General features: G+C 59.6%; 1 protein-coding gene across 2 annotated transcripts; it reads right to left on the bottom strand.

Moving 5' to 3' along the window:
* Positions 1-326: 326 nt before the first annotated feature.
* CSNK1G2 (casein kinase 1 gamma 2) lies at positions 327-23788 on the bottom strand. 2 transcript variants are annotated; one of them, XM_068980961.1, is made up of 12 exons: positions 23665-23788; positions 8879-9310; positions 2980-3020; positions 2785-2854; positions 2560-2708; positions 2230-2464; positions 2071-2156; positions 1901-1985; positions 1653-1801; positions 1467-1550; positions 1264-1370; positions 327-1135 (listed from the first exon to the last, which is right to left on the bottom strand). In XM_068980961.1, the coding sequence occupies exons 2-12, from the start codon at positions 9060-9062 to the stop codon at positions 1081-1083; spliced, it is 1245 nt and encodes a 414-aa protein (XP_068837062.1). In that variant the 5' UTR covers positions 9063-9310; positions 23665-23788; the 3' UTR covers positions 327-1080. The 2 variants fall into 2 exon arrangements, with proteins under 2 accessions (XP_068837062.1, XP_068837064.1); XM_068980963.1 differs by lacking the exon at positions 8879-9310 and having other exon boundaries at positions 23665-23680.

Raw genomic sequence — 23788 nt, 5'->3', positions numbered from 1 at the left:
TGTTCTCACTGTGATGTAGTTAACTGATTTTCCACTTGCCCCCAATAAACCAACCCGGTTAGCTCACTGCAGTTCTCTTACCTTCTTTCCCACATCCATTTCTCCTGAGCAGGGGGTTGCTACTCCCTGGCTCCCTCCCCACGGCGTGCGCCTCCCTTCCAGACACCCAGTGTCCCTTCCCAGACACACCCCTTTGACAGACTGGACACCACGCTGGGAATTGGTTTCATTTTCCTTTATTTTTTTTAAAAAAAGCCCCTAAGTTCTATGGCTTCCAGGAAGCATCAGAGAAACGGAAGTGCCATTTCTGTACACTTTGTAAAGCCAGACCTAGACGCACGCACCGCGAAGACGCCCCAGCTGCTCTGCCGGCAGCTCGCAGCCCCAGGGGACCACTGGGACCGCACTGACAGGGCTGCCCGCTCCACACACACCTGCGGGGCTCGGACGGGCTTTAAGGCGCTTGTCTCCAGGCTCGGCCAGCAGCGCGGAGCGACACAAAAAGCCCGCACACGCGCCGCCCACGGGCCTCGAGGTGGCTGCCCCCAGCCCAAGTTGAGGCCGGCGGCTCCACCGACAGGTGCCAGGACCCCCGAGGGCCGCGCCTGCCGGCCCAGGCTTTGGTGCAGCATTTTGGTTGGGGGCCGCCCCCACCCCGCCTTCCCCTCCAGTCTGGGGAGGCCCAGGGTGGGCTCACCCCCGGCAGCAACGCCCCGCAGCGCCCCCTCGAGAAAACGGCCTTTGGATCGAGGGAGACAAGCTGGACTTTATGACACTAACGGGCGGGCGGTGGTGCCGGCGGCCGCTCTACTCACTCAGCAGACGCGGGCGGGGGCGCAGGGCAGGGCAGCCGCTGTGGTTTCTCTTTTCCTTGTTTTAAATAGTTAATGCTCTCGGAGGGGAGGACTAGACACAGGTGTAGAAATCTCGGCCCAAGTCTTATGTGAGGGTCGTGACCCCGCGCGGGGGGCGGCAGCGCTGCCGGCCTGCAGTCTGCGTCCGGCTGTGGCCAACGAGGCCGTGGACAAGCTGGCCCCGGGGGGCTGCAGCGGGAGGATTCGGGGGGTCACTGCCCTGGGGTCACTTGTGTCGCTGTAGCGATTTTCTCTTTCTCCTTTTGAAGAAACAGCAGCACCTGGAAGGGGGACGCAGGCTGAAAAGGGGCACAAGCTGCGGAAGGGGTGAGGGTGGAGGAGGAGGAGCAAGGGTGTGAGGGGGCAGACCCAGGACATCCCTGCTTCCCGACCCAGCTGCTGGCCTTACTTTGTGTCGTCAGCCACCTCCACCTCTGCAGGGGCTGTGATGGGGGCGTTGGAGTGCCCGGCGGTGGGGTCATCGGCATTCAGCTCCCCGTTGGTGGAGTTAAGTGCCTGCGGGGGGCGGGGGCCGGGAGTCAGGTGGGCCCCGCCTGACACCCCCCTCCCCCAAAACACACACTTTGGTGCGGTCCTTGGCCTGGCACTCACCTGGTTTTTGCTGTAGAGCAAGGCTTTCTCTCGAACCTGAGGCTGCGCGGGCAGGTCAGAGTGAGCCGTGCCGATGGGCGTGGGCTGCAAGGGAGCGAGAGGCAGCTGAGGCTCAGCTGGGGGCCCCTGCCAGCCACCCTCACCTGCCAGGGGCCCCTCCCGTGCCAGCCCCCTCCCTCCACGTACCAGGGGCTTCCCGGCCCAGTCGTACTCGTAGTCAAACACGAAGCCGCTGCGGTCAAAGAGATCGGTGAAGAGCTTGCGCAGGTAGTCGTAGTCCGGCTTCTCGAAGAAGTCTAGGCGCCGCACGTAGCGCAAATAGGTGGCCATCTCCTCTGCAGACACCAACAGGGCTAGTGGAGGCCCGGGGCGGGGGCACTGGGCAGGGGTATGCAGAGCAAGGGGGCGGGGGTACATGGGGAGATGACTCTCACCTGGGAAGCTCTCACAAAGCACCTCGATGGGCGTGGCCCGCTTGGTGTCCCCGATCTTCTGGTAGCGTTCCTTGAGCGTGTCGGCCTGCAGGGGAGTGCAGTCAGCACTTTGGCCGGCCTGCCCACCCGCGGGAGACCTCCGGCCTGCCCACTCGGCCTGGCCCACCCACCTTGAGCCCCTGCCAGGGCAGGCTGCCGCGCAGAAAGTACATGAACATGTGGCCCAGCGCCTCCAGGTCATCACGGCGACTCTGCTCTGCGGGGGACAGCAGGTCAGCGCGGCCCTCCCAACCACCATCCCCTGCCCGGCCCACACACCACTCACTCACCCTTGCCCAGGTGCGTGTTGATGCTCATGTAGCGTGCCGTGCCTGTCAGGCTCTTGTGCTCGCGGTACGGGATGTGCTTCTTGGTCTCGGGGTCGATGTACTCCTTGGCCAAGCCGAAGTCGATGATGTGGATGGCGTGCTGCCGCTTCGTGCCCGGCCGCCCCACTAGGAAGTTCTCCGGCTTCACATCGCGATAGATGAGGCTCTTGGTGTGCACATACTCCATGCGCGTGATCTGCCGGTGCGCGGGCGGTAGGTAGGCCTCAGCCCGCTCTCTGCGCCTCCCACTTCCGCCCCACCCTGCCCCTTCCGCCCCAGCCCGGCCCGCACCAGCTGGATGGCTATCATGAGCACCGTCTTTAGCGTGAACGTGCGGTCGCACAAGTCGAACAGGTCCTCTAGGCTAGGCCCGAGCAGCTCCAGCACCATGGCGTTGTACTTCCCACACGGGCCGAAGTAGTAGACCTGAGGGACGCCCTCTGCGGATGGAGGACACAGACTAGCGCGGCGCCCAGACGGGCTCCCCCAGCTCCCCCACGCCCGGCCCTGGGGTACCTGCGGCGCTGAGCTGCTTGTAGAAGCGGTACTCCAGGTGCAGCTGCGGCGCCCGGGACTTGATGGGCTCCTGGGAGGGACGAGAGGACGCGTGGGCGGCACGCAGGGTGCAGTCCTGCCCTCCTCCCGCCCCGACCCTGGCCAAGCCCATCGGGACAGCTGCCGCTTGGGGCTAGGGGCAGGTTTTGGACTCACCAATTTGATAGCTACGTATTCATTTGTATAGAGATTCTTTCCTGTGGGAGAAGCAGCACATCAGGCCCGCGGGACTTCCAGCCCATGAGACCGCGCATCTCCTGTTCCCCTCACAGCCCCCCTTGCGCTGGTCCCCTCCTTCCCAGTCTGGGAGGGAAAAGGATGCCCGCAAGGGGCTCCCCCCGGCTGTGAGCACCCTCACCCATCCCCATGGCCAACCCTGCCTCCGCCCACTGGGGGCTGCTCCCCTGTCCTCAGCGGGATCCTTCCCGCCAGCACGCCCATGCACTCCAATTTCTCCCACCTAGAAGAGTGAACACAGAACAGAGTCCTGGTGACCCCAAGGCCCTTCTTCAGCTCCGGAGACCTGGAGGAGACATCCACACCACCCTACACCCCGTCTCTGTCCCCAGATGCTCTCTGAGCCCCCATCCATTAAGCCATTTGACCACCACTCTCCCCTCTCAGTTCTAGGGACCCTCGAGGGAGTCCCCCAACCCGCCCTGCCCGTAAGTCCAGACAGTTAAGTTGTGAACATCTGCTGGACAAGGCCCACGCCCCACCCCAACCCCAACCCCCCCATCCCCCGCTGTGGAGCAAGGGCCCCAGGCCAAGAGCCCCTTCCCCAGCCTGAGGCTTCCTGCACAAAGCCCATCGGGAGGAAAGTAAACCTGCATCCTAGGCTTAGAAACTGACATGCCTGGGTTAAGAGGTCTCCCCTAGCTCCTCACCAGCCACCTGGACCTCCAGGTGTGCATTGAAAACCAGCTATAGTGCTCAACCTCATAAAACTGCAAACACAAAAGCTCCAGAACCCCTGCCCAGGCCAGCTTTTCACCTGCTAGTTCCCACCCTTGGCTGAACCCCAGACAGCACCCAGGGATGGTGGCCTGTGTGCATACCCAGCAAGCTGCTGCACCCTCTCTGCCCCTCCCAGCACCAGCTGGCCACCCTCTGGGGCCTGAGTGCCAGCAGGCCCCATGGTGTGCTGTGCTCCCAGGAGACCTCATGCTGAATCACCCCGCTGCTCCATCTTGCTTCTGAGAGGGTCCAGCATGGGAAGAGGCCTCAGCTAACCCTCCATCCCCCTGCAGTGGGACAGTATGAATGCCCAAGGTGCTGGGCCCACCTGTCCCACCCATGGGGTGGCGGAGACACCAGTGTGTAGAACCACACAGGCAGAGGCCAGGGCCCACATGCCTGTCAGTCAGCTCCCTCCTCCCCCAATCCTGGGTTTCTCATCACTGTGGCCCCCGCCTGGGGTCTTCAGCTCAGCCCCTGCTCTTCCAGGGCCTCGGTTTCCACTGTGGTGCACAGTCAGCTGGTCAATTTCCCCAGAGACCTGACAACATGGCCCCCAGTTCTGCAGAGGAATCGCGTCTTGGGAATTAACTTCACAATTAACTTCACAAACGCAGGACTCTGTTCTGCGTTTAGTGCTCAGCGTAGTGCACATACCACCTTCCTTAGGTTTATCCTGGAGGCACCTGGAGGGTAGATTTTTAAATGTTTCTTTTCCAACTGTTGCTCCAACGGAGAAGTACAGCTGATTCATGCTGGTACACCCAGCAGCCTTACTAAACTCACTCCGTCCTGTTTACTGAGCAGCTACTCTGGCCTCCGCACATGGACAGTCAGGCTGTCTGGACGGGTCACGGCGTGTTTCTTCCTGTCCCATCTTTCCACATTTGGTCCGTTCACTGCCGCTGTCAGGAAAGGGTACCCTCTGGGACCCCTCCTGCAGCCTCTATTCTTCCATTCTGATAAGTAAAAGACACCCGTGGGCAAGGAGAGAAAGCCTCCATCTAGTCCTGGTTGTTAGGTTTTGAGTAAAAAACAGGCATGCCTCATGTCCCCCAACATTTTATTATGAAAGCTTCAGATACAGCAAACGGGAGAGCTGGGTGCACAAACCCTGCGCCCTCCACGCCAGGCGCGACAGCTCACGGTCTGCTCCGCTCTGCCGCCCAGATGCACGGTTGTCACCTGTTCTCTCAGATTCGTCTCAAAGTTGTAGACCTCAGTCCCCTGTTCCCTAAGTACTCCAGCCTGCAGACCACCTTTAGTCTGTACTTAGTCCCTGTCTTTCCCTTGGGAAGCGATTTATCATTGAAGAGCCCTGCATCTGATGAGCTCTGTGCCACCCCACCCCGTGAGGACAGAGCGCATCCCACTCACCTCCCAGAAGAGGCCTTCCTTCAGCAGCGCATCACTTCCTGGCCAGGTCTGCTGGCTTGCCCTGCCCTCCACACCCCCAGTCGCCTGGCCGCTGGCTCCTGCGAGGTGTGTGTTTGGATCTCTCGCCCGGTTTTAATCGTACCGCCTGTCTTCTCACTGAGCTATACCCTTTTCCTGTGCTGCGGACACTGGCATCTTGTCCAGGGGTGCTCTGCAAACAGTACCTCCCAGTATGCAGCTCACCTGCTCCTGCTCTTAATAACACTTCTGGATGTTTAAACTTCGATGATGTCTAACTGGTCCCTTCCAGTAAATGGTGATCTTACTCTATGTTTTGTGGTAGAAACCTCATGTTTTGCCATTTGCGAGTTCTGGGGTTCAGCTGAGTTGAAGGTGAATGTGTGGTCTGTGCACACGCACACGTGCATGCGGGCATCTGAAGTCTGTGGTTAGAGTCTCCTCGTGGACCTCAGGTGTTCTGGGCTCAGCAGAGGGTGTGAAGAGCAACAGTCTGCGAGGCATGGTGAAGAACAACTCAGGGGGGACACTGTGAGCAGAAGGGAGATGCCAGGGGCTGCCCAGGGCAGGAATGGTGCAGGCACTGCATCCAGGGCATGGAGACTCCCAGAGCTCCCCTGCATTCAGCGGGAAACCCAGAGCGCCCATATATTGGGAGGGGGTGACTCCAGCCCCTAAATAATGTCTGCTCTTGGGCCAGCCTATCAAAGTTGCAAGGCAGCCCCTCATGGGTTCAAGATGAGTCCACATTGTCCAACACATGATCAAACATCAGTACACATGTGAAAAACGGAACAGAACCGTAAGAAGGAAAAACAGAATCAAAGGGACCATAGACCCTGGCGTTTAAAATAGACACTGCAGACGGGAACCTCCTACACTGCTGGTGGAAATGGAAGGTCGCGCGGCTACTGTGGAGAGCAGTATGCAGGTTCTTCAGAAATCTAAAAACAGAGCTGCCATATGATCCTCCAATTGGGCATATGTCTGGTGAAAACTCTAAATTCAAAAAGACACATGCACCCCAATGTTCACAGTGGCACTGTTCACAGTAGCAGTGACAGGACATGGAAGCAACCTAAATGTCCAGATAGATGAGTGGGTACAGGTGTGGCACATGGATATAGTGGAATACTATTCAGCCACAGAAAATAATGGAATAATGCCATTTCCTGGCGGTACAGTCAATAAAAATCCACCTGCCAATGCAGGGAACACAAGTTCCATCCCTGAGCCACAGCTACTGAAACCATCCACAACGAGACGCCACCACAATGAGAAGCCAGTGCACCGCAAAGAAGAGCCCCTGCTAGCCTCAACCAGAGAAAGCCTGAGCACAGCAAGAAGACCCCACAGAGCCAAAAATAAATTTTTAAAAAAGATGAAAAAAAAAAAAGTCTATATATGTGTAACTAAATCACTCTGCTGTATGGTAGAAATTAAAATAACATTATAAATCAACTATACACCAATTTAAAAATGGCTACTTTAAGTATATTCAAGAATTAAAGGAAAAAATGGGCAAAATTAACAAACAGATGGAAAAATCTCAACAGAAAAAATAAGAGGAATCAAATGGAAGTGAAAAATACCATTGTATGAAATGAAAATTTCAGTGGATGTGCCTATTATAGATGCTGCAGAAGAGAAAAAAAAAGGGTCACCATACAATAAAGAAATGCAAGCTCTCCAGATTGAAGAAAGAAAACAGGCTGGGAAAAAACTCGAACTTGAGGGACCTGTGGGCTAGCTTCAAACACTCCTGACAGGCTTCTCAGGTGGCTCAGTGGTAAAGAATCTGCCTGCCAATGCAGACCCCTGGTCCAGGAGGGTCCCACATGCCACAGAGCAACTGAGCGCATGGGCCCCAACTGCTGAAAAGCGCGCACCCTGGAGCCCGTGCTCTGCAATAGGAGAAGCCGCTCAAAGAGAAGCTCACACACCACAACCAGAGTGTAGTCCCAACTCACGACAGATACAGAAAAGCCCACACCGCAAGAAGACCCAACACAACCAAAAAGAAACAATTAAACACCACCACCACCACCACCCTCCTGACCATGTGTGACTGGAGTATGAGAACGAGAAGAGACTAAACAAAGGTAGAAAAAATATTTGGGGAAATAATGGCAATCCTTTCTCAAATTTAATGAAGAAGTGTGCAGATCCTACAAACTCAATGAACCCCAAGCAGGATAACAGAAAACCATACCCAAACAAGGCAGAATCAAAACCGGAAGCCAAAGATGAAAAGAAATCTCTGGGGGCTTCCCTGGTGGTCCCTGGGGACTCCACTCTGCAATGCCGGGGATACCAGTTGATCCCTGGTCAGGGAAGATCCCACATGCCATGGGGTGACTAAACCTATGTGCCACAACCACTGAACCCACGATCTCAAGCCTGAGAGTTGCAAATTCTGAACCCTGCACACCCTAGAGCTTGTGCTGTGCAACAATAAGTCACTGCAACGAGATGCCCATGCACTGCAACTAGAGTAGCCCCTGGTGCAGGAAGAGAGGGCCTGTGCCCAGCTTTCTGAAGACCCAGCGCAGCACCCCCCAAAAAAGAAAAGAAATCTTTGAAAACAACCAGAAAACAAGACAAACGATACACAGAACAAGGCTCGACATTAGTCATTGCGGAAAAGCAAATGAATTCCACATTAGGCACCATTTCACACCCACCGACACGCTAGGCAACCCGAAGTGCAGAGGCGGCTGCAGGACAGCCAGCGCCCTCCCCGCGCAGCCGGCAGGGTTTAAACAGGTTCCCCCGCTCCGGAAACCAGTCTGGTGGTCCCTCATAAGCACTTACACTCTAGAAGAGCGCCCCGGGGCGGTTTTATTCACAATAGGACGAAAGAAGAGAGGAACCCAGAGTCAATTAGGCAGGCGCAGGCAACCACGTGACTGAGCAGCAGGGGCGGGCGGGGGTGGGCCCGGGAGCAGCGTCGACAGGGCTGGTGCTCCAGTCCCGACCAAGCTTTACACACGAATGGCGCAGCAGCCAACACAGCGGTGTTCTGTATCTGGGTTTCGGAGCAACAACCGAACCTGGATTCTTAAAAGGCATTTTCTGCTGAAATTACCCAGACCTGTGAGATTCAGGCTGCCGCCCCAAATGCCAAGGGCAGGAGCCGGGGGTGCGAGTGCGTGCGCGTGTCGGTGAGAGCAGGAGCAGACGCTTAACTGGGCAGCAGGGCTGGGTTTCAGCCTCTGACGGGCAGTGGGCAGTGCAGGCCAGGCTGGAGGGAACCCAAAGGAAGGGAGGGTCTGTGTCTCCCGCCCACACCCCTGCCATCAGCAGCCTGGCCCCGCCCTTGAACCTGGAGCCCTAGAGCCTGGCGGCGAGGTGCCGGCCCCACTCCAGCGCCTCGCAATCTGCCAAGGTGCAGACTCTGGCCGGGCCTCTCCACCCAGTCCCATGGGCCGCCGGACACATTTGACACTGGCAACAGCAACCATGAGCTGGGCAATGACCACCAGACAGGGACTCGGGATCGCCCAGAGCTCAACCACCAAGGGGTGTGTAGGACATGCCCCTTGTCCTCTGCTCTGCCCCGTCGGGTACCATGGGCCAGGAGCCCCCAGCACAACTGCTCCTTCCCGGGGTCGGGGGGCAGAAGCCCCACGCACTTACCTGTGTCCCGTCCCCACGACTCCCACCGCCCCCGGGGCCCCAGACGTGATCGCGCGGGGCTCACCTAGCCGGAGCTCCCCGAAGTTGCCACAGCCTATCTTCTTCCCGACCCGGAAGTTGGGGCCCACCATCAGGACCCCCGAGCTGGTCCCCGAGCTGCGGACGCTGTGGCTGGCCCGACCGGCGGCCTTGGACATTCTCCGGCCCTCCTCCGACTCCCCTTTCCCTCCTTTCTTGTCAAAATCCATAAGTTTGTGGTACCCTGGCCTCTCCACGGTGACTCAGCTGCCGTGCAAATCCGGCTCCACGGAGACCTGCGGTCGCGGCGGCTCTTCGGGGCTAACACCCCATGGCGCCCACCGCGCTCCGGCTAGTGGGACACGGGCGCGCGCGAGGGCCCGGCCGCAGCGCTCATCTTGGTGGCCTCCGGGTCACACACGGGGGGAGGACTCATGCTGCTGACGGGTCCCGGGGGCTCAAATCTCGTGGCTCTCGGCTGGAGGAGAAACAGAGGCCCGGGTTAGGAGGACATGCGCCTCCCCGCCACACATCCCGAGGTCCAGAGCACAGCCTGGCCGGACCTGGGACTGGGCGTTCACTGCTGGTGGAACCTCCTTCTGGAAAGATCTCTGACGCACTGGTGCAACCTGGAGCCTTCTGGGGGCTGAGGTTCAGGCCTCTTGAGAATCCCCCGTGTTGCCTGCTGCCTGCCCCCGCCCCGCCAAGGGCTGCAGGATGGCTATACCGGCAGGGGAGATGCCCAATCGAGTGACAAAGGCGCCCCCCCCCCCCCACGGCACTGAGCCCTAAGAGGACAGACGCAGAGCAGTACATGCAGAGGCCTTGGAGACAGGCCCCACCACTGACATGGGGTCTCCAGAGTCGCCCCTTCCTTCCCCACCCAATGTCCAGGGGACATCGAGGTCCCTGGGTCTCGTTCCAGGAGCTCGTGACCCTGTGGTTAGGTGGGTGACCCACTGCTCTGGGACAGAAACCAGGCAAGGAGGGGCTACAGAAGCCAACACCAGCCTGGCTTCATTTGGCCCAGCAGCCCCCTGCCTTGACAGGGCTGGCTGGGCAGTTGTAGCTGGGGTGAGTCCGGCCTGGCCTCGCCAGTACAAAGCTGGGGTTGTGGGTGGGATGGCAGGCACCCCCAAAGTCCCCCAGGTTGCAGGAGAAGCAGCCCAAGCCAGGGGGTGCGGACACACAGGGCAGGTGCCCTGAAGCAACCCAGGCTGTGTCTGTGGTGTGGGCTCCTCCCTCCCCCACCCCTCCCTACACCCTGTGCAGACCAGTCACCCTGTGTCTCAAGAGGAGGGTCTCCCCTGCCAGCCATCCTCTTTTCTCAGCCACAGTAACTGCACCCTCCAATAGGCCCTCACCGCCTCCTGTTCTCTCACACAGAAGTCAAAAGAATCTCTCCAGAAAGAAAACACTAGCATCCTCTTCTAACACCTCCCTAGCCCACCTCGGCCCAGACTGGCCACTGTGAGGCTCACACCTGTGCCCCTCCCTACCAGGCACTCAAGGGCTGGCACCTGGTGAAGGCCACACCCGCTTAACAGCCAAGGGGAGGGGAGGCGAGGCCAGAGCATACCAACACCAGGGCCCTAAGACTTCAGCAGGATCAGCTCTGTAGAGCCTGGTGCCCCAGCCCCTAAATGGGTGTTCACACAGCCTCCAGCACTGATGGACGGAAGGGCCAGGCAGCCCCACTGTGTCACTGATGGCACAGGTGCCAAGAACAGGCCCCAAAGAGGGGACCCCCTGGCCACGTGCCCAAAGGCAGGACCACAAGCTGGTAGGACTGAAGCTGCGGTGCTCACACACACGTGTACACACCAGTCCCCACTCGGACAAAGCCCAGGAGAGTCCCAGACAGGCAGGAGCCTGGGCTTCAGGCCAAACCTCACTGCTTACAGACGGCAGCGCCCACGCTTCCCAAACACATGAACAGCGTGTACAGACAATCCGACCCCAGCCAAGACCCGCGCACCCAGCTCCACCGCTGCTGGGGTTCCTGGCGGCCACATCCACCCCCGTGCTAGGGCCCAGCCTGGGGCCGTGTGAATGCGGCTCTTACCAGCAGCAGCAAGTGCCCCCACCTGAGACCAGCGCCCTGGCACCTGTGGACAACACACCCATCACTGGGCTCAGGGGTGCTGGCCTGGCCAAACAGCTGCTGCTCCGCCTTGACCTCCCATCTCCATTGGTTGCCCTTGTGGGAGACTGGCCGGAACCACTGCGAGGCCAAGGGGGCACCAGACAGCCCGGCAGGAGTGACCGGAGGGAGAGAGGAGCCTGACCGAGGAGTTGGGGGCTCAGGACAGAGCAGGCTGCCCACCCCCCTGCTCCATGGGCTGGCCTCCACCTCCAGGGGCCATGCTGAGCCCCATCTGCCCACAGTTCTCTGTGGGGGAGGCTGTTCAACCTCAAGGATTTGGGAGTTAACTGTGAACAGCTGCTACAAATTTACAAGGAAATAACTATATTAAAAACATTAATATGTAGTAGAGAGCAAATGACTAATAGGGACCTACAGTAGAGCACAGAGAACTCTACTCAATACTCTTCAATGACCTATATGGGAAAAGAATCTAAAGAAGAGTGGATATGTGTAAACCTATAAGCAGTTCACTTTACTATATACCTAAAACTAACACAACATTGTCGATCAACTCTACTCCAATAAAATTTAAAAGCAGACAAAACGGCCAGCAAGCCTACTGGGGTGGAAACTGCATGCTTGGTTCTGAGCCCCTGGGACATCTTTATTCACATCTGGAGAGATGACCACAGGGCTTACAACCCCTTCCAGAGAGGAAGATCAAAGGCTCCTACTAGACCTTGGTTTATGCTTGCAAAGTTGTGCTACAATCACCTCTGGTTCCAGAATGTTCCATCCCCCAAAAGCAAAGCCTGTTCCCATCAGCAGTCACCTGCCTCAGCCCCTGACAACCAGGAACCCACTCTCTGTGTCCGTGGATCAGCCTGTTCTGGACGTTTCCCACCAGTGGAATCACACCCCGCGTGTCCTGTGTCTGCTTCTCTCCTGAGCATCGTGTTCTCAGGGTCTGGCCCCATGGTAGCGAGTGTCAGGGATTCTCTTCTCTCCATGGCTGAGGGATGCTCCTGGGTGTGGAGGGACACACTCACCCACGGAAGGACACCCAGCTGTGTCCACTCTTGGGCCCCGGTGAACAAAGTGGCTACAGTGCTTCTGCACTGTCCCCCTCCCGGGCACTACCCACGGCTAGAATGGCAGGGCTGAGGGAGGCTCTAGCTTAACTGCTGGAGGAACTGGAGGCTGCCTCCTGTCAACTGGCCCGCTCCTGGAGCCCTCCGCTGCCTCGGGGTGGTTCTGATCTGCATTTCCCCAATGGTCTCGCTCCACCTCCAGACACAAGCCTTCCCTAGCACTCCCTCCCTGCACCCAGCACCAGACACACTCCTGTGAAACACTCACTGCCTGTGGGAACAGCACCCACAGGGGAATGCGTTGAAGGGCTGAGGGTCTTCACAGGGAGCCAGGACAAGGGCCTTCCCACCTTGGGAGGAGGTGAGCCCGGAGCCAGAGTGCAGCCTGGCTCAGAGCAGCTGGACACCTGACTTCATGGGAGTTTGTGCCCATGACTCAGTAACACGCCAGTGTGGGATTCCTGCAGAGCGAGCCCATGCCCTGCAAACACCTGGGTACCTCCTGCTCCCAGACAACACACCTGCACAGGTGACCCTGACCCTCCTTTCTCTGAAATCCTGCCAGATTCCACAAGTGGATACCGAAAACCCCTTACCCCCGGATGGACACTCATGGTTTCCTGCCAGATTTTCTTTCCTGTCAGAAATTAACTAAAACACAGGTCCGTGCATGCAGCCCCACCCACAAAGGTGTACCAGAGGGGGCCGTAGAGCCCACGGGAAGCTCAGAGACAGCAAGGAGACGCCGGCATTCTCGTCTCCTTGCCCGAGGGCACTGTGGGCACTGCCATCAGGTGCCCCTGCCCACAAGCGGCAGAGGGGAGCATACGGCCGGGGCAGGACACTGCAGGACCCTCACCCAGGGGACGGAGGAGCCATGCGTGGAGGCCTGGAGGGACAGCGGCCCAACCAGGAAGACCAAACATGGGAACAAAGTAGGGGAAGGGACGGCTGGAGACTGGGCTCGACTTCCTGGCCAACAAGATGTGGGTGCGTCCACGTCGATGGAGGAATGGTGGGCAGGGGCCTTGCAGCTCCCCATGCCGCTGCTATGACCTACTCATCCCACACAGGCAGGGACTGAGGTCTGGGTCCCACTTTGTGCAAACAGCTTTTAGGGGGCAGCATCACCAAAAATCACTCTGCCCCAACAATACACACAAGGAACCCTCCAGGAGACCTCACTTCCCTGTACTCCAACCCCCAACTCTCCCGGAGGCCCTCCCCAGTCAGCAGCACAGGGCGCCCACCCCCGGGGTCCTGCCCTGACTCCATTCTGAGCCATGACCCCTGCTCTCAGCCCCATCCCGAGATCCACAGCAGCCTCGTCACCTCTGTCTGGCCTCCAGCTGCAAACCTTTCTGAGCCCGCAGAGCTGCCTTCTGAAAGCCACAAAGCCAGGAGACTTGCGCCCTCCGGCTGGCTGGGAGGTCACCAGGTGCAGGACGTGAGGCCCAGGGTGGGAACTCTGCCCCCGCAGCCCCTCCTCCAGCGCTGCCTCTGGGTAATGCCCAGTGCCTACTCTAAGTGAGCCTTTGCGCCAGGAGCGCCGTGCTGGCCCCCATGCTGTGTCCCTGGGGTCCTGGTGTGCAGCACAGGGACAGCAACCAGGCCTGAAACTAGACGCTGTGGCGGGTGTGCTGCCCCTGCCCGGCCCCCCAGCCCACGTGGCCCTGACGAGACACCAGAGGCCCGCCTCATCCGTCAGCCCCTGGACAAGGCAAGCGTGTGGCCACCATGAGGTCACCGCCTGCAGGGGACAGTGGACACCAGGAGATGGGTGAGGAGTCCAGACCCTGACCCTCCAGCGATAGGACGTCAGTGCCCACTCACCCCATGAACAGCAGCTACCACCCGCCATGCCACAGGGGTCTTCCTGGGTCCTCTCTTGGGACCTCAGAGGGGGGCGGCCAGAGCGAGTCACCCACTGGCCTGTGGGGCGCAGGAACGAGACAGCGGACACAGGACTAAAAGCAGACCAAATGCTGCCAGAAGCTGGAAGCTGGCAGGTGCCCCGGCCCACCTGGTGAACCAGGGAGCGGGTATGTGTGATGTCAGCACAGGCGCTAAAACTCATGGGGGATGGAGGGACCCAGCCCTACACCCGAACCGAAAGCAAGCCAGTCTCACCCCACCAGCATGGTCCCCAGTTCCTCCCAAGGGCACCCGGACTCACTCCTCACTCAGGGAAGGCCCCCCAGGGACACCTGACTCTGCTCAGGCCCTCGTGGTCAACTTAAGCCCCAGGCAGGCAGGGCTCCCAGCCCACCCCCAAGCCCCCCAGTGACCCCTGGCCTGCCTTCCAGCTCAGGGGGCTTACCTGCTGCGTTCTCCTGGGGGTCCTCCATCTTGTCAGGGCCAGGGCCAGGCCCCCTGCCAGGGGCCCCAGGAACCCACTTCTCTGACCCTCTCCACCCAGTGATGTCACAGTCCCCGCTGACATCACGGGCACAGCCCTGGGCCACAGTCAGGATGCATCTGGAGGGGTGGCAGCAGCTTCCCTCCTGAGGGTGGCCCCACCACACACTGCAGGCTCTGCCGGGGAAGCCACCTGGGAAGCGCAGGGCTCCAGGGCGATTCTGGCCACAGCCCTCCTCAGGCACCTCCAGACACACATGTCTCCCTCTTCAGGCTGAGCCTACTGACTTGTGTAGGCAGGGCCTCCCTCCAGGAGTCACCCAGGTCCTGGGCCCCAGCAGCCACGGGCACCCCACGTGCCAGGTCGTGGCATCTACGCACCACTCCCTGAAAGGGACCCAGGCTCTGGAGATGCGGCAGCCCAGGGGCCGCAGCCTGGAAGCCTGAGGTCACCAACAGGTAGTGTTACAGCAGAGAGAAAGGGAGTGGGCCAAGAACGGGGACCAGACCCCAGGACGAGGCCAGCGTCCAAATGATATCAAGCAGAAACAGCTCACGATACAGGGATTTACAGACAGCGGAACACAACCCTGGATGAATGGGAAAGGAGGGGGCATCGCTGGGCAGGAGCTGCAGCAACCCTGAGGGAAAGGCCCTGTTCGAGGACATGCAGGGTTCATTGAGAAAGGCAAGGAAGACGGTCAGAGCTCACACTCGGGGTCATGAAGAGCAGGTGTGGGCAGGTGCGCAGGTTCAGCCAAGTTACAGATGAGCCCAGAAGGATGTGGGACTCAGCACTTTCCCTGCAGCTTTCCACGGACTTAAACACATGCATGACAAACCCCTCGGCCCCAGCCTAGCATGCAGCAGGTGCTTCCATGGGGTGGGGGGGTTTGCTGGATATCAGGAATGGGTGGGGCCAGGCCATGGGCTTGCTGGAGTGACCACCAGCTCACTCCCTGGGCACACTTGAAAACCCCCACGACTGAGAGCTAAGAGAGAGATGCAGAGAAGAGGGATCAGGGAGGGACACAAAAGGTGCTCAAACCCCACATAACGCCTGGTGAGAAGGGACAGCTGAAGGCACGGAGCCGGGGCTAGGCGGCCACACTGGCCACAGGTGAGAAGACAGGTACACATACAGAAATGGCTGTACCCCCACAGGAGAGCCGGGACTGGCAGAGCCCGGGGGCCTGGGGCAGAGAGGATGGGGGAAGCACCGGCCCTGGCTGAGGACGATGCACCAGCACCAGCCCATCAGCTGCGACATGAGCGACACTCAACTGAGGTGTGACCCACAGGGACCCCAAACTGATCCACAGACTCGCTATAAACCTAACACTGCTCTGAAACAAGAGTCTATTTAAAAAAACAACCCCCACCACCTCTGGCAGCACCCCCTCAGACCCCCTCTCCCTCTACATGGTGCCAGGTGGGCACACTCCTGCCCAGGACCTTTGCACCTGCAGCCCAGCACCCGCCCAGCCCCTCGGCCTCCACCATAGCACTCGCCATGCCGCCAGTCCAGCAAGCACCCGTCCCAGGGACACAGTGGGCGCCAGGCAGAAGCACGGCTGCTCCTTGGGGTCCACAATCCCCAGAGCAGAGCAGGGAGGCCAGGCGAGGCCCTGGCCAGTCAGAGAGAAAGATGGAGCCCCAGCTGAGCACGGGGCAGGGGCACGAGCCCTGAAAATGATGGAAACATGGGCTCTGGGGCCAGATGAGGGGGAGAAGCCTGATGACCTGCATGCAGGGCAGCCTCCACGGTGCCCTGTGCCTGCCCCATGCCCACTGGAATCCTGGCTGGCCTCTGCTAGCAGGTGCCAACTCTCCTGAGCTCAGAACAGTGCGGAGGGGGACGGGAGAGCTGGGCCGCACCACCCTCCAGGGTGTGTGGCCTCAGCCCAGGGCAAGGGGCTGTGCGGGCAGACACGTGAAAGACATTAATGGGGCAGAGCACCTGCGGACCCACCAGAAAACCACATGCCCTGCCTCCCTGTCTTACTGGAGCTGGCCGAGCATCACTCACCCACCAACTCCCCTGCTGGGGGAGATGGCTGCTTTAGTCTGGACGGGTCCTCAGAGATTGGCACATCCTAGACAAGGACCCAGCCCTCTGTTCGGGACTGGCGGTGGGGGGAGGACTAGCACCCGCCCACCACGTGGGATCCCGTGTCCCAACTGGAGCCTCCCCAGACCTGGTGCAGCAGCGGGAGGGCCAGGCCAAGGCACAGGAGCACATGCCCCCAGGAGGATGGCTTCACTCCTGTGGGCGCAGCTGGAATGGTCTCTCTCCCCAAGAAAGAGACCCACGGCCATTTCCAAGGGGGAGTGGAGCAGAGCACAGCGAGCAGCCAGACCTGCGTGTAACACACCCATGGTGTGTGGGGGTTTGGAAGTACGTCACTGACGCGTGAACAGTGCCCACCGCCTAGATTCTGAGTGAGTTCTCAGAACTTTCCCACGCTTGGCCAAAACACCCATTTTCCTCAATGTGTGCGTGTCTTTTGCCCCTGAAAAACACTGACGACAGGATGGGATCTACGGCAACACGCGGCCAAGGCACCTGGCCTGTGGGGCTGCAGTCCCTCCCGGCACCCAACACACCTGCTCAGAGAGGCACCAGGATGGAAGACCACGGGCCAGGCTGAGGGTCCGAGACATCAAGGGGCAGGGCCACCCTGGCCCATGTCCTCTGAAGGGCTGGCGCTCCAGAAAGTGCAGGGCAGCGGGAAGACGGTCTTCCAGAAAATGGCCAGGGTTCCCAGGCTCGGAGGAGGCAGAGACACCACGACCCAGGGTCAGACCCTAACCCAGGACAGGACACAGAACCTGGAGAGGGAGCCTGCGAGGACAGAGATCAACAGGACCCTCCTCCACAGGGCACAGAAGATGAAGCAACCACCATGGAAAACGGCAATTCCTCACAAGAGTCACCACTTGATCTACTCAGTATACACCCGGGAGAACCGAGAACACATCCACACAGACCCGTGTGCCCAGCACACAGGCATCCACAGCTGCTAGACTCATGATGGTTATTACGAGGCCCACACAACCCAGGGAACACACGTGTCCCTCCACACGGGAGTGTCCTTCAACCAAGAAAAGGGGTGAAGCCCTGACACTCATTACCACGTGGAGGGACCCTGAGAACACGATGCTCAGTGAGAGCGGCAGACACAGAAGGACCCACAGGGTGTGATTCCGCAGACGGGAAACGTCCAGAACAGGCCGAGGGGCTGCGGTTCTTGAATTGATTTTGGTGATAGTCGCACAATTTGTGAATATACTAAAACCACTAAGGTCTCCTCTCCAATGAACTTTATGGTCGGTGAAGTGTATCTTAATTAAAGCCAGTGTAGTGTGTGGCATCACAATAAAGCTGTCAGGAAGGGCGTGGGGCTGGGCGGGCGGCCCAAAGGAGGGCTCCTCTGTCCAGTGTGGGTCAAAGTCCGACCCCCAGGCCAGAGCCACACCTCCCACTCCTGTGACAGATGCGGTAACCATTTCAGACAGGAATCAAGAGGTGTGCACCCACAGGAAGAGAAGCCAGGGAGAAGGCGGGGAGGGGAGGAAAGAGAGCTTGGTCTTCCCCAGCACCGCTGGCCCAGGCTGAGGGGACACAGAACTCACCCACTGCTTGCCCCGCGCTCTTCAAACCAGCCAGGGCGGCCGCCCAGTTCATGCTTACCCGCACCACCCTGGGCTGCCCTCCCCACCTGAGCCACCCCGCTGGCCTCTGGCCTGTCTCTATCCATGAGCTGGCAGCACTCCAACCTTGGTCCCCCAGATTGGCCATGAGCTGGGGAAAAACCCCTGGTCGAGAGGCTGCATCACCATCACCAGGTGCCCCACCTGCCCCCAGATGCTGGCTGGAAGGACCACCACCTGATCGCAGAGGTTCCACTCCAACCCGCCAGCACCAGTGCGGCCCTGAGCCCCAGACGGACGGGAAGAGGACGCCAGCCCGGGGTGGCCAGACGCAGATTAAACACCAGACGCCCAGCAGACAACAGAAGGTCAGATAAGCAACGAGTTAACCTTTACTGCAAGTGTGTCCCACATACCACCCGAGGTACGTTTATGCCAGGCAACTTTCGACCGTTTGTAGGAACTACAATTGCGCCTGGCGCCCCACGCTTTATCAGCAATATCTGGCTACGCCTGACAGCAGCACCAACCTCCCGGCAGGACTCAGTCCCCAGGGCCCTGATGTTTTTCTACTCAAGCTCTGTATTTGTTAAAATAGACTGTTTCCAATGAAAACTTAAGCTTCCAAATGGTGATAAGCCACACATCCCCAAATGTGAAGGATGTAAACTATCTCAACAGTAACCTCTCACACCAACTATGTGTTTGGCTGTTATCTCAGATACCCCAAACTAAAGGAGATAAACCTGTTTTTTTCTGCTCTCTAACCAGAACACTGTCCACCATCCATGTAGCTCTCATCCTGTCCGTATCGGGGGCAGGGGCTGTGGGTCTTGACAGATATGTGTGCCTCCAAAACACTTGCCCCCAGGGCACCAGCATGACCATTTCTGACTGGGAAGTCGAGGCCAGGGCGTGAGGCGCCAGGCATGCCCTACAGCCTGCCTGGGTTGGGGGCACAAGTCGGGAGCACAAGCCAGGGGCATGTGGGGACTAGCCAGGCTGGAGCTTTTGGGCCAAGGGTCTCATCATAGACTCTCCCTGGGCTGGCCACACAGGAAGCCCCAAAAGCCCAGCCACAGCCTGGAGACCAGAAATAAACCAGGAGGGATCCTGCGGGTCACCCTTGGACCAGCCGGAGAGCGGCCCGAGGCAAGAGCGGGGGACACTGCCCTGTGAGGGGACCTCAGCCAGCCACCACATCCGGTCCACAGGAGCAGTATCCCTTCTGACCTGCTTCCACAGACTTCCTGCTCCCGAGGGCAAAGGCAGGGGGCTTGTGGAAGCCCAGAGACAGGCTCAGGGAGGCCCTGAAATGGGTACCTGCAAGCCCCTCAGCTGCAGCTCACTGTGCACAGCAGGCTGGTGGGAAACCCCGAGGTGGGCACTCAGTGGACCCGACTGCCTTGACCCTGGGCAATGCCTGGACATTGTCCTGATGTGGCGGCCCTAAAGAATGACCCGCTCCAGCGCCCACAGGGCGGAGGAGACAGACCCGGCCTAGAGAGCATGTCCCTGCCTATAGCTTCAGAGGAAACAAGCCCATGTCCCGGGGCCAGCAGGTGGAGGGAGGACTAGGCCTGGGCAAAGAGCCCCACAACTGCTCCCTGCTGGTGTGAGAGCAGAGGCCGAGGCAGCGCACTGATGGAGGGCACAAGGGGTCCTGGAATCTGCCAGTGCTGCAGGTGAAGCCAAACAAGCAAAGGGCTGCCAGGCCAGTGGGTCTCTGTGGGCGACTCCTGGGAAGGTGCAGCCTAGTACACGGTGTGATCTGGTTCCTATAAGATGCCAGGCTCCCAGTGTGGGCCCTGGAATAACCCCCAAGCCAATTCTAGAACCCACAAGGAAGGGAGCCCTCAGGGCTCTGCACTCTAGGCACCAACCCCATCCCTCTGCTGCACCCTTCTTCTCTCTCAAAGCCCTTGGTCTTCCCAGCATTATCTCCCTTGGATTCTTCATCTCAGCCTACTCCCCATCCAGCTGCCCTGCACGCAGCCCCGCTGGGTCACCCACCAGGCTCCCAGAGAGCCCTGCCACGTGCCCATCAGCTGGGCCCTGGGACTGCAGTGAGCACGAGGGTTACTGCAAACACTCATCAAGGTCCCATGGAAGCTGCAGGTCCCACAGTGAGCGATGCTGCCCTGCAACCTGGGGTGGGGACAGCCGGACCTCCAAAATGGGGATCATGCTGGAGCACGCCGGGGGTGATGTTTAAGCACAACTTTTTAATACTCTGAGGTGTGTCATGAACCAACATGAAGTCGTGACGCATGAGGTGTATCTGTCCTTTGAACAGTGATGCCGTGACCCAGGATGACACAGGACACGGTCTGCACCCGGGCACCCCTGGCCGCCACCTGCATGAGAGACTTCTATTGCCTTTCTGCTCCTGCAGAGGCACTGCGGGCGGGGGCGCTGGCGAGAGCAGCCCTGCCTGTGGCTCAGGCGCAGGGACACCTGGCTGGCGCCCCGACGCATGCACTCACACACACACATGCGCATGTGTTCTGCAGGCTGGATCTGTGCAGCGAGGGGAAGGGCTCGCCCTCCTTAAACTACCTGGCTTCTGCCACTCACTGAAAGGGACTTACAGGAAAGCTCCAGACAGCTGGGCAAGCCAGATCAGTGGACCATCCTGAGTGCTGAGGAGACACGTAGGGTTCTGAGAAGGAAACGCCACCATTACCCCCTGCCTGAGAGTCCCACCGGCCATCTGTATGGACCCCCGTATCACAAGGGGATGTAGGTCCTGCCAGGAGCTTGGCGGAAAATGGGCAGGACTGAGGGGCCGAGGCCAGAGGAGCCGGTCTTCCCACCCCCGGCCTCCTGCTCAGGCTGCATCCAGTGGGCAGAGATGGTCCTGAGGAGCACCTTAGCAGAGTGAAGGTCCTCCTCCTGGAGGTCACTTGGGCCTCGCTTACTCATATGTAGAAAGGGAGCTTGGGGACTTGCACAACAAGCCCCCGAAGTGCCCAAATAGGGTGGGGCAGGTGCAGAACTGCTCAAGGTTGGACTTTCTGCACCACCAGGCCTCATTCCCTAACCAGGCAACAGAAAGAATCCTGACTCGTGGCTAGAGCGCACCTGCTGCCTAGATCACAACAGCAAGGGCCCCATTCAGGTATGACAACCCCAGAAAACACCAGACACTGACGATGACCACGACCCAACCCACGTACATCTCCTTTACAAAAGCCCTTTCCAGGGAAACCAAAAGGGCCCCCCACCACACTGACCTGCCCAACGCCCCCCAGCCCTGCTGCCAGCTCCCTCCCCAGACTAAAGCCTTGTAAAGCCTCCCTGTAAGGCCTCTGTGGTCCTGGGGGGTGAAGAAATTTTTCAAGGTTTAGAAATTTTTCAAGACAGAGACCAAGCCCCACAACAGCCCTGAAGAGAAACACTGCACCTCTGAGGCAGCCATGCCAAGTCCATCCGACAAGGCTTTCCTGGTGTCCCAGGCTGTCCAGGGGACATGCCCTGTCCCCAGGCACTGCCTTGTGGGGGCTGGGCCCTCCCTGAGCGCTACCCACCAGTAAATCCCCAAGGCTCAGGTGGCCCCGCGGCTGTCCGGAACACCTCTCAGCTGGCTGGCTTCCCCGGAGCTGGGATGAGCAGATAGGACGCTTTCGGTTTATTAAAAAAAAAAAACACCTCACCTACTTCCTCTTGCAACCCAGAGGTAATTACTAGGTAGTCAGAAGGAGGAGGAGGTTCAGATGGAATCAGAAGCCACAGTTCAGAGAAGTCTGTGCTCATAGGACCTGCTGTCACAGTTCAGAGCCAGGTGATTAGATGTCTGTCCCCAACCCGCCTCAGAAAAATGAGAGGGACCCAGAATCAGATGAGAAGGCCTGACAGCAGTGGGGTAAAAAACCAGAGGCTTGCAACACCCGCTGCAGACCTTGGGGTCTTGCCTATAGCTGGGGTGGAGGTCCAGCCAGCTCCTTCCAGATCTCCTTTCCTCTCTCCACTGCCAGATGCAGCAGACACAACTGGCCCCCAAATCTGGGAGCTGCCCCCACCAGCTAGATTCCCGGCCCACACTCACCACCCCCATTCCCTTCATCAGAGGCTGGGCCCCAGATACCACCGCAGGGGTTGAACTAAACATCTGGGGCTCCAGAGACAATAAGATGGGCCAGTAAAGTCTTGTCTAGCCCTGTGTGTGCTGCTGAGGGTGCTACAGTCAGCCTGCCCTCGCACCCCCACCCCAACCTCTGCCTGCAGAGCCCAGAGCAGGCCACAATTCGGTTGAAACACAGCAGACAAAAACAAACTCCTGGTAACAACCACAAACTTCCCCCAGCAGCTCAGTCTGTTCCCTTCGGGGGGCCACATCCAGCCCCCCAGCGGCTACCCCCTTCCCTATCAGAGCCATCCTCCCCTTCAGATTCGTGTTTCCCCACTCATCCCTCACACCCTGAGCCAAAGGAGCCCCTGGGGGGTCAGGAAACGCCTATGTCCCTCAGGGCAGGGACAAAGGTGCCCAGAAACCCCTCAGGATGGACATGTGGACACCCCGGGAGCTCCAGACACTGGCCCAGCCTGGGGCTCCCTATGGAGGGGGCTGGGGAGAGAATGCTGGACTCCACCTACGTGCACGGAACCCTCCAGGCCGTTTCCTGCAAACAATGCCATCCGGAGGCCAAGGGAATAACCCAGCTGCCCAAAGCCGGCCCAGGACGACGCCCCGGACGTCAGGGCAGGGCTTTCTCTCAGGCCCCCAGCCCGGTCCTGAACGCCTCCCCTGAGAAAACAGGGGCAGAGGGAGCAGGGGAAGCGCAGGACAGGGAGGGGGTGGTGTGGCTGCCGGGCACGCAGACGTCGGCCCCCCTCCTTCATCTGAAGTGTTTCCGGAAAACAAAGCCGGTGGCGACGGCGGAAGGGGGAGGCGCAGCCCGGCGAGCGCCGGGAGTTCCTGAGCGCCCCACAACAGGTCCCCCAGCCCAGACCCCTCCTGCTGTTCCCCTTTCCTGACCCCAGCTCCCCCGACAAATCTGCAGGGCTACAAAGGGGCGAGTGTGCGCGCCAGCGTGGGGAGGAGCGACGGGCCTAGCGGAGAGGGCTGGAGGGGTGGGAGGCCAGGGGGAGTGGGCAGTGGGCTTGAGCACTGGGGGCGGGGGGGGGGCAGTGAAGGAGGGAGGTGGGGTGGGGTTGAGGGACGGACAGGCCAGCAGTCAGGAGTGACGAATCCGTGGAGAACACTGAGGTCTGGAGTGAGGGAACAGTAGGGTCTGGAGCGAGAAATGGAGGAGGAGGGGAATAGTGAGGTCAGTAGTGTGAGGATCTGTAGGGAGTGAGAACTGGCAGGACCTGAGTTTGGGAGTCACTGGCAACGACAAGGTCTGGAGTGCAAGGGGGTGGGAATGAGGAGTTGGGTTGACAGTGTGGGGGTCACTGGGTTGTAGGGGCAGTTGGGGTCGCCGTGGGGGGTGCAGTCGGGAGTGCAGGACTTCACAGGAGCAGGTCCACATTGTGGGCGTCTGCGAGGTCCAGGGATCCGAACTGCGGGGTGTAGGAGGTGCGGGGTCTGAGGAGTCTTCGAGACATATGAGTAGAGGGTCTGGGGGTTCGTGGGGGTGGGGCAGCAGGGCCAGGACGCGTGTCCGCCGCCGCGAGCGAGGGCGCGCGCGTCGTTACCTGACAGCCTCCGCCGCGGCCGTGGCCCCGCGGCCGGACTGGGCGGCTAGGGCTCCCTCAGCAGCGCTGCGCGGACCCCCGCTCCGGACCCTGTTCGCGCTCCGGCTGTGACTCCGGCGCCCGC

This window comes from Capricornis sumatraensis, chromosome 9 (genome assembly GCF_032405125.1).
Source record: "Capricornis sumatraensis isolate serow.1 chromosome 9, serow.2, whole genome shotgun sequence".
NCBI lineage: Eukaryota > Metazoa > Chordata > Mammalia > Artiodactyla > Bovidae > Capricornis > Capricornis sumatraensis.
The sequence above is the reverse complement of the archived record's forward strand: the minus strand, read 5'-3'. Positions and strand labels throughout refer to the sequence as shown.

What these genes read in the sequence shown, in the direction of transcription:
- CSNK1G2 (XM_068980961.1), bottom strand. Translation starts at nt 9,062, where the DNA reads ATGGATTTTGACAAGAAAGGAGGGAAAGGGGAGTCGGAGGAGGGCCGG. An exon ending in CTTCGGGGAGCTCCGGCTAG is followed by an intron (nt 3,021 to 8,878) that starts GTGAGCCCCGCG and finishes CTTCTCCCACAG; the next exon opens with GAAAGAATCTCTATACAAAT. An exon ending in ACTGGGCCGGGAAGCCCCTG is followed by an intron (nt 1,551 to 1,652) that starts GTACGTGGAGGG and finishes GCTCCCTTGCAG; the next exon opens with CCCACGCCCATCGGCACGGC.